Genomic DNA, 10,456 nt, shown 5'->3' on the forward strand with positions numbered 1-10,456 from the left:
CACACACACACACATACCTGTCAGTCTAATAATGTAGGAAACACACACAGGTCGGTCTACATATACAACTTTAAACTTTAACTACAGTCTGTCGGTCTGCTAAAACAGTCTGAAGTAAGTCAGTTTCTATTACCAAACATAGGATCCTATGGTATTGTTTTCCTGACTACTTCAGCAAAATGATTTGGACTCTCTGAGTCTCCACAGCCACTTCTGCCATCAGAAAAATAAACAAACAATTGCCCATCAAAAATGCTTGATCAAAACTATCTCAATTGATTCCTCAACTCTCTGACTATGTTCTGCCCACTACATTTGAGTGCTGCCTCTCACTCTTCAAGTTGGACTGCAGTTCTGCCTCCTGCCACATTGAGGCACCCTAACACAGTAATCCCAGCCTGTCTGTTGCTGTCTGTTTGCCAGTGTAGATCTCAGTGACTGATGGAATGAATCACACAGTGTTTATCTGCAGTACATCAGCTCTGATCGCTCTAGAAGAGAGTCCTCTGGCTTTCTGAAGAGGAATGGTAACATGCAGAGCGAGAGAGAGGGGGTGGTGGGAAAAGAGAGAGAGAGAGAGGGAGAGATCGAGAGATGGAGACAGAGAGAGAGAGAGATGGATATGGGTTAGAGAGTGTATACCCGTCCTCTCCCCTCCTCTTTCTTTCACCCCCTCTTCCTCCCCTCGTCCCCAATGACTAATCAGATTGCTCAGCGTTCTCAGTCATCTTCAACGCAGGTAACTGTCTGCTCCACCATGCAGGCAGGCAAACATCATTATGAATGGTGTACGATGCACTGTCCATAAGAAGAGTTATGGACTTAATGTCTAACATCTTAACACAGAAAATAAGCTCAAAAGGTGTTTGAGATCAAACAGCAAAGCCTTAATTGAGCTATGAATAAAGGGGAGGAGCGAGAAGAGAAGAAACGAGAAGAGGAGAGTTGACCACAGCAGAGCAGACTGAGCCACATTGAGCCAATCTCTGAGAAGTCAGTCTCAGGCTCCCAGCAGGTTTCTGCCAGAGCCAGAGGGAGGAGAGACTCAGCCCTCCTACTTAAAGTGGAATTATTCCACCCTGCCATTACAGAGAGCTTATCTCCCCACTTAATCACCACCTCCGTCCTCCCTCCGCACGCCCAGCCTGTCGCAAGACCTGGCAAACTGCTATTTACGCCCATAGAGTTCTGGTCAAAAGTAGTCACGGAAGGGTTAAGTACTCTGCTAGTATCCTCACTCTCTCTCGCTCTCTATCTCTCACTCTGTCTCTTTCTTTCTTTCTCTCTGTTCTACAGTAATTAGCATTCGGAGTTTCCTTGTAATGGAGGACTTGCACTCTGTCATTAGTTAATGGAAACAGCAGCCTGTTGCCCCGGGTTACACTTCCTGCTGTTCACACAGGCTGGATGACTCAGGTAATTCAGCTAGTGGATATTCTCCTCTTCTACAGTTAAAGGTACAGTCCACATGACGACATCATTATATCTTTCTCTCTGTTGTTGACACTGCAATGTCTCAGCACTTGTACATGATAAACAGCAAGTTTAAAAGACCAGACCACACATTTCCACTGAACGTACAGTATGGATGAATGCAGAAAGCAGTGATGTCACAGACTGGCCTATATTACAGGCTTGACTGTGCAGCCCACATTACTCACAACACTCTGATATAGACACACATGCAGATCAGCTCACGTACAGTACACTACAGATAGAGGTAGTACTACATAGTACACACAGATATGAGACAGTACACTTTCTCAGAACATGTAAACCGTACATTGGACGCCGAATACACGCATTGTCAGAAGCCTATACACATACAACGTGTGATACAAGACAAAAAAAGCTATTTCTATAAAATCATAATCTATATAAAGCTCCAGCCAGTATGCTGTGTAATGTGGGCAGGATAATGTGTGCAAAATAAGAAATATGGAGAGAGGACATCAAATCCTCTTGAAATCAAAAGGTCTGCATCCAAAATGGAACCCTATTCCCTATATAGTGCACTACTTTTGTCACAAGTAGTGCCCTTAAAAGGGAATCGGGTGCCATTCGAGATGCAGACAAAGTCATGCTTCTGCAAAACCGTAATGGAACCCATTTAGCAGCCAATGATATCCTTCCCAGCTAATGACCCTCCTCCACTCCACTCTGAGAGCCTCTGCCCAACCAGAAGCACATCCAATGGGTTTATAATCTCTCTCCATGACTCTGGGGCAGATTCAATCAAAACCACACTGCAGGAAAAACCAGCACAGGGTAAATAATCACATTCATTTTATAAACTGTCTGTTTTTTATTTGTTTACTGAAACACAACTGTTCAGGTTTTCTCATAGTGCGAGTTTGATTTGGTCTCTGTGAGCATACGGAGCATACAGATGGAGGGGTGGAGGTGGAGTAACGATAAGCGGTCGGATGCTGGAGCCAGAGAGGGATGGATGGAGGGAGGGATGGAGCGAGGTTAGCTACCTGAGTCACTCTGACATCTCCTGCAGGTGTTGGTTTCTGTAGGGTTCAAATTACACATTTTACTGGGGAGGGAGGGGTTAATCACCAACAAAACACAAAATGCAGAAGCAACAGTCAAGTTAAACGTGCAGTCTGCAATTTCTGTGTCTTGTATCCCTATGTGTGGCACTGGCACCAAACCCACAAACAATCGAGGCTCAAAGTAAACACACACACAAAACAGAAGTTAGGCCCGCCTAAGAAAAAAAAGAAAAAAAACGCAGGCTCATTTAAGCCAATCACTCGCAAAGAGCCTACCCTTCCACCCTATAGGGTCAGACTACATAGATATATATATTTGCTTTATATGCATTTGATATGAATACTTGACTGACAAAGAGATCCAGAGAGATGGATAGCCATGCACTATGCTCTTTAAATAGGCAAAGAAGATTAAAGTCATAGTTCTGTGGTGATAGAGATGAAGAGTTCTGTTAGTCCTACCAAGTCAATATATTTGTCTGAAATGCTTTATTGACCACACAAAGATATGTAGAGAGGTGGAGAGCCATGATGGATGAGGCCCTAAGTAGAAAGAAAAAAAATACATGCAGATTTATTCTGGTTGACTTCAACACAATACACTTTTCATTCTTTAGAGGGCACACAGATAGGATTACATCACGCTAGTTTCCAGATTGAAATGTAGCCTAGAGTGAAGGCATAGGGGTCATGACCTGTGTACAGTATCTGACCTGCATTCAGACTGTTAAGATACTGAAATATGATGCTTTGCCAGGAATTACCCATGATACACTATGATTAGAAGTATGTCCTTGTCCAATCACTAACCCTGGGGTCAGGACCTTCCCATCTGCACTACAGCATTTTCACAGCACAGTAACTTTAGACTCACACACACGTGCACTAGCTGTGAGGATCCTGGAGGTTTCAGTGGTTAGAACACATTAGATGGATAAGATTTACAATATCCTGAGGCTAAAGGGATACTCCGGGATTTTGGCAATGATAGATGAACTTGTTTATACCATTTTTATGTTAAGGAAATTAGAGGTAGTTTTCGAGTCAATGCTAACTAACATTAGCACAATGACTTCCAGTCATTGCGCTAACACTAGTAAGCAATTGTGCTAGCGCTAGATAGCGACCTCCCTCAGACTGCACGTAGACATAAAAATGGTATCCACGAGTTCATTTGACTCTGGGGAAGTAGATAAAGGGCCCCATTGCCAAAATCCCGAAGTAACCCTTTAAGTCAGTGGCCTAGGCTTCTTACAGAAGAGGAAACAGGGTGGCCACACACACACTAGCTGTGAGGATGCTGGTGGTTGCAGTGGTTAGACATAGAGCACATTAGATGTACAGGAAACAAACAACAGTGCAGCTCAACAGATGAAAAGTGTTCACTGGGGACTGCACACTGTGTGTCTTAATGAATCCCCCACTGTCCTCCCAGTACTACACAATCTTACTAGACGAGCAGCCAGTACTACACAATCTTACTGGACGAGCTCCCAGTACTACACAATCTTACTGGACGAGCTCCCAGTACTACACAATCTTACTGGACGAGCAGCCAGTACTACACAATCTTACTGGACGAGCAGCCAGTACTACACAATCTTACTGGACGAGCAGCCAGTACTACACAATCTTACTGGACGAGCTCCCAGTACTACACAATCTTACTGGACGAGCAGCCAGTACTACACAATATTACTGGACGAGCAGCCAGTACTACACAATCTTACTGGACGAGCTCCCAGTACTACACAATCTTACTGGACGAGCTTCCAGTACTACACAATCTTACTGGACGAGCAGCCAGTCTCTCTGAAGCAGAGCTCAGGTCAGTGAGTCAAACTGTGGCCCCAGTAGGTCAAGCCCTGGTCAGCTGATATGTCTCTGTCTGTCCTGTGCAGTGCTGCTAGGCTGCAGTCATGCTCCAAGACATAGTCCCTTGGAACCACTCCAAGACATAGTCCCTTGGAACCACTCCAAGACATAGTCCCTTGGAACCACTCCAAGACATAGTCCCTTGGAACCACTCCAAGACATTATCCCTTGGAACCACTCCAAGACATAGTCCCTTGGAACCACTCCAAGACATAGTTTCCCATCAATGAAGCCATCAGGAGCGTCCATTCTAGTCAGTCTTTCTATGCTTTCAGACTCAAAACCGTCCTTTTATCTTGAGCCACAGCAGGGGACCCTACTTAAACCCAAAGCCAGACTGGGATTGCCTGACACACACATGCATACACACACATAATCTCAGATGCACACACACAAACACATACATCACAGAACCATGAACACATCCAAACACCTTCCGATGTCTCTTCAAGCAGACAGCTCAACTCACAGATACGCTCACACGTGGTCCGCACACACACACACGCACACACACACACACACACACACACACACACACACACACACACACACACACACACACACACACACACACACACACACACACACACACACACACACACACACACACACACAGGCCGTGTCCGAAATCACAGGCTGTGTCCGAAATTTTAACATTCTGTCGAGAGCAAATGTTCAACTTAATAAAAAACACTTCTCATCTCATGTTAAATAAAAAAATGACTATTAGGTGCTTATTAAGTGCTAAAAAACCTAACAGGGCTGACATTAAAGGGGCTGACTGTAACAGGGTTGACGATTTCATCTTAAATCAGCCATAAATCCCCTTGTGACAGAGGGAATGGAAGCTTGTTATGTGCAACAGGGAGGTGCAATTGAATGCAAGCTTCACTAAACATTTCTAGCCTGGGTAACAGGGTTGACGTGTTACGCTCGACCAGCGCAGTTTTCCACCACAAAACACCAGAAAATGGCCAAAAAGAGTAGAACCAGCTCACCTGCTTTTACACTAGGATTTGACTATTAGATGTTCAATGTCTCTTTTGAATAAAAAAAAAGTTCAGTTCACGTAACAGGCTTGACCTTAAAATGAGGGACAGGTTGTTGTTTTATTTACCTTCAAATGTATGATTAATAACATGAAATAAATAATAGTCTTCAGAAATGACTTTGTCAAAGCAACAAAATAACTAGGGTTTTACAATGATGGTGGAACTTGGAGAAATACTGGGCTTAAGTGGGTTCCTAGAAGTCACAGAGGATGCACAGAGGGACATGTCAAAATGCTGAATTTTGGCACCTTAGCAAGTCGTTATTCATATTCAAAATCAGATTTATAGAATTTTCCATGTGGTCAATATTAAAGGGTGCTTCATTTAATATAACATACTTTCAAAAAATGCAATATTTGTGCACAATTTCCACTTAAAATATCAAAGGGACGCAAAAGGAACTCATTTCATGGAATGACCCTACTAATCGTACTACATACTATTTAGAACATACTGTTTAGTAACAACGATGCAGTAAGCTACAAATATCAACATACTAGGCTTATCCTACTGAGAATGCATCATCTAATGCGCAACTGCGTTGATTCCCGCCATTTGTTGATTTTGGTACAGTGTGTCCCCTCAGCTGATTATCAGCTGTTGTCAGACACGTGGGTCTCGAATGACAATTCTCTTCCTCAATAGTGTGCAGCGAATTGTACTAGATGAAAAGGCGAAATTAGTATGACATCCTGGCATTTAAAGCATACTCAATACGGGTATTCGGACACGGACTCACATTCACACACCGCTCTCAGACTTACCCAGAGTCAAGAAAAGTCCCAGTGTGTCTCATCTCATTGTCGTCATGGCACAGGGAGAGAGAGAAGGCTCTGATGTCAGAACACAGCTAAGCTCCCACAGAGGCCAATGGCAACGCTCTAGCTTATTTTATTTCTCCCTTGTTTTAACTCTCTTTCCTCTGCCCTTTCTTTTATTTTTCTCTCCCTGCTGTCTCTCTCCCTCTTCCCCTGCCTCTCTGTTTCCCCTCCCCTTCTCTATCTCTCGTTCTCCCTCTCCCTCGCTCTCTCTTTCTCCCTGTTGTCTCTCCCTCTTCCTTCTGCCTGTGTTTTTTTCTCTCTCTCTGTCTCGCTCTCTCTCTCTCCTTCCTGTCCAGTGTCGGCACAATGCACATCTATTATTTAGAAGCAGTCTCCCGGTCTCCCCGGCTCAGCCAATCAGAGAGCTTGCACCATAGTAATGGGTTCCTGCCTCCTGCTGTACCTGCTACCAGCTCCAACTGGCTCCACAGATGACAGGATGGAGGGAGGGAGGAAAGGAGGGAGAGAGGAGGGAGAGGAGGGAGGGGAAGAGAAGAGAAGAAAGTGAGGGAAAAGGAAAGAGTCAGAGAATGAGAGCGGTAGAAACAGGGACTCCTCACCTCTGTTGTGTGGTGCTGTTATTTATGCCTCCTCTTTATTCACTAGTGATCCATTGCACTGCCCCTGAAGCTCCAATCGCGCATGCAAACACACACACAGGCACGTATGTACATATACACACACATACACACACACACACACACACACACACACACACTCTCTCTCAGACACACAGACAGCCCCACAGACACTTAGCTAGCGGGGAGGAAGGAGAAAAAAACGCAGCCAGCTCACATTTCTGACTTGCAGAAGTGGGTGGGACCTAACATGCTAGATAGACAGTATCCTGGCCAAAGGCCAATGCATCAGAGACAGAGGGAGACACAAACAGAGAAACACAGTGAGAGAGAAAGAGTGAGCGAGCGAGCGAGCGAGAGAGAGAGAGAGAGAGAGAGAGACAGAGTGAGCGAGCGAGAGAGAGAGAGAGAGAGAGAGAGAGAGAGAGAGAGAGAGAGAGAGAGAGAGAGAGAGAGAGAGAGAGAGGGCACGCAGGCCTACAGAGGACCATCATTGACACACGGAGGTCTGATGCAGCATTTCACTGTGTGGAAAGTGCAATGTGAAACAGTTCTTCACCCAAGGTGTGTACGCTGTCATATCCTCCCTTCGCACTTTTCCTCCACAAAAGAGACCGGCTAAGTCAGCACTGTTCTACTGAAGTTCAGCTTTGGCATTAGCAAAATGACTTTTTACATTTCACTGTAAAGGTGAACCAATGAATCACCTAAAGTAAAATATTATAACATCATAACCACGTAAAATAAGCATTTTCCTCCGTACCTTTTGAAAACGGAACACTTATCTGTTTCAGGGTTTTACTAGTTTGAAAAGTTGACGGTACTTTTATGTTGCAAAGTGATTTCATCATTATCATCATCTCATCTAAGGAGGCAAAGCTTAGTGTCAGACATACACACTATAAATAGCCCTATAGCAACATCAGTTAATAATGCAGTAGTAGGACTGCTCTCTCTCTCTCTCTCTCTCTCTCTCTCTCTAAAGGAGAACTAAAAAAAGGAGAACTACCACTCTGCCTCACGCAGCTACAGGGAAACAGAGAACTTACAGAGAAGGGGGGGGGGGGGGGCAGAGAAAGGGTGAGTGTGTGAAAGACAAAGCTAAAGAGAGAGTGTGTACAGAATATGTTTTGCTTGTGAGTTACAGCCTGCCTCACACTGGAAGCGATCCGTCACTGTTGACACGCTGCATTTGTTGCTTTCCCTGACGTGCGACAGCAGATTTCCCAGGGAGCGTGCTTTGTTGATTTACTCAGTGCTAACAGCATTCCATATTCCTGCCTGGCCTGACTGGCCCAACATTCTCCACACACAGCCCTGCCTGGCCTGACTGGCCCAACATTCTCCACACACAGCCCTGCCTGGCCTGCTCAACATTCTTTACGTCTGAGATCAGAGAGGGGGACGTCAGTGGAGGGACACTTCCAACTAATACAGAACCCTGGCCAACTCTCTCTCTGTCCCCATATTCCCTTCACATCCAAGATCATTTACATTATTTTTCTCTCTTTTGTACCTTCACAGCCAAGTTATAACCTCTCTCCATCTCCTTCTCCCCTCCTCTACCCTCATCTCCCTTTCCCTTTCCCTTTCCCCTCCACTCCAAACAAATACATCCTTAACAGCTTTCTCTCCCTTATTTGTCCCAAGTTACACCTTTTCACAACCCTCTCGATTTCACTTTAGAGACGACAGTGATAGATTTGCGACAAGCAGCAGAGAAAGAAACAGGAGGAGAGTTATCAGTCTCTGAGTTATCAGTCTCTGAGTTATCAGTCTCTGAGTTATCAGTCTCTATACAGTCTCTGAGCTGTATGTACAGCTCTATCGCTAAGTAGCAAGGAAATCAAGAGAGAGTAGCATCGCTGTTGGCTAACTTGGCTGCACACTTGTCTTAGTCATGCAGTCTCTTGCTCTCTCCATATAGTCTACCCCTCCCCCTAAACCCAAAAGACAGTTTCGTTGTGGTATCTATATGAATAAGGTCACATAGCCGTTTCAAATTCAATCCCTGAATGAGTGATATTAAATACTTCTCTATTGCAAAACAGTCAATATGCAATAGAATCCAATCCAATAACTTTGTATTTATTTGCCAGAAACAGCTATACTTTTTTAATTTAAGGGAATACAAGCAAGATCCTGCATCTTTCTACAACCTTTAGTTTCCTCTGCCAACAATAACCAAACATTGTTGACATTCTGCTGTGCTGTAAGGTAGTAATCACTAGCCTACATGTTATGCCATGACTTGTTGAAAGAAATAATACATAAAGCATAAAAAATAAAAAAATAAATCATCCTCGGTCACACCTTGAAATCAACCCAAGAACAACTCCAAACTCGCCCCTCTCCGGAATTCAGAAAAGGAGTTGTCGGAAATATTTCTTCATGCAAATATGTAAGCAGTGAGCATTATGAGCGAGAGGTGTAAATGTCTGTCGGTGCTGTCATTTTGAGGGACACTAATGTGTTTGTTGAATGTCACAGAGACAGCTTCAGGAAAGGATGGACATGAGACAGGTGAATGATTGACTGACTGCTGCCACTAGAGAGGAACCAAGAACTAGTTTGGTAACCCTAAATATCCACTGGTCTGCACAGTACAACACCTACATGTGAAACAACTCATAATGCTCTGTGCCTTACGTCTATCCACTTCCCCTTCTAGGCATATGTCTGAGGAAGGCTATAAATAACTAGCAAATGAGTCAGTCAGATGAATAGGCTACCTTTTTGATACAGTTAATTACCAATAAACATCTTTTTTCTATGAAGACCTAATCTTTTAGGTAACTTTTTTAACCTTTTAAGTTATGTTTAGACTACCATAGCGTTGCCAGTTGATCTTGACAGTGGCACATCCTCCATCTCAGAGCTAGCTCTCTCCTGGGAGGAATAGGATTAGGGTTAGCTCTGGTCTTTGTAGGGCAGCATAACCATTATCTAATGACTCTCCAGCAGGGAAGTGAACAGTCTGCAGGTAACCCACAGCAATGGCTAATGGCTAACAGCGAACTGCAGCTGGGTAATCCCAGATACAGCAACTGCAAGCAGCTATCGGCTAACAGCTATCGGCTAACAGCTATCGGCTAACTGCAGCTAGTAATGCAGCCACAGCAACAGATATTCATTTTATATATTTATTTAACCTTTATTTAACTAGGCAATTTAATTAAGAACAAATTCTTATTTACAATGATGGACTACCAAGAGGCAAAAGGCCTCCTGTGGGGATGGGGCTGGGATACAGTAACAAACACAAAGCTAATAATAGAACAGGCACCAAGGTGGCCTAATGTGTGGGGTAGCCATGCTAACAGCAAATACTATCACAACAGTGTGGATAGAGGCAGCTACACTCCCCTACATATTTATTTGGGCAGTGAAGTTAAAACTTTTATTTTTGGCTCTATACTCCTGCATTTTGGATTTGAGAACAAATATTTCATATGAGGCGACAGTACAGAATATGGATGCTAACATGATTACAGATAATCATGAACGAATCGTGAATAATGATGAGTGAGAAAGTTACAGATGCACAAAAATCATGCCCCCAAAACATGCTAACCTCTCACCATTACAATAACAGGGGAGGTTAGTATTTTTTGGAGGGTATGATATTT

The 10,456-nt window shown here is 43.9% G+C and overlaps 1 protein-coding gene across 6 annotated transcripts in view; it reads right to left on the minus strand.

Annotated features, from left to right (window-relative positions):
* Positions 1-10,456, minus strand: part of LOC115153340 (zinc finger MIZ domain-containing protein 1) — a 196,875-nt gene that overhangs the window by 17,352 nt on the left and 169,067 nt on the right. For 2 of the 6 annotated variants that reach the window (XM_029698685.1, XM_029698683.1), the window contains exon 7: positions 2,481-2,516. The exons of 2 other annotated variants lie outside the window; for them this stretch is intronic. In XM_029698685.1, coding sequence (XP_029554545.1) covers positions 2,481-2,516 — 36 coding nt within the window. Of the gene's footprint in view, positions 1-2,480; positions 2,517-6,192; positions 6,385-6,809; positions 7,082-10,456 lie in introns of those variants that run through there. 2 more of the 6 variants (XM_029698687.1, XM_029698689.1) reach the window with 2 other exon arrangements.

This window comes from Salmo trutta, chromosome 18 (genome assembly GCF_901001165.1).
Source record: "Salmo trutta chromosome 18, fSalTru1.1, whole genome shotgun sequence".
NCBI lineage: Eukaryota > Metazoa > Chordata > Actinopteri > Salmoniformes > Salmonidae > Salmo > Salmo trutta.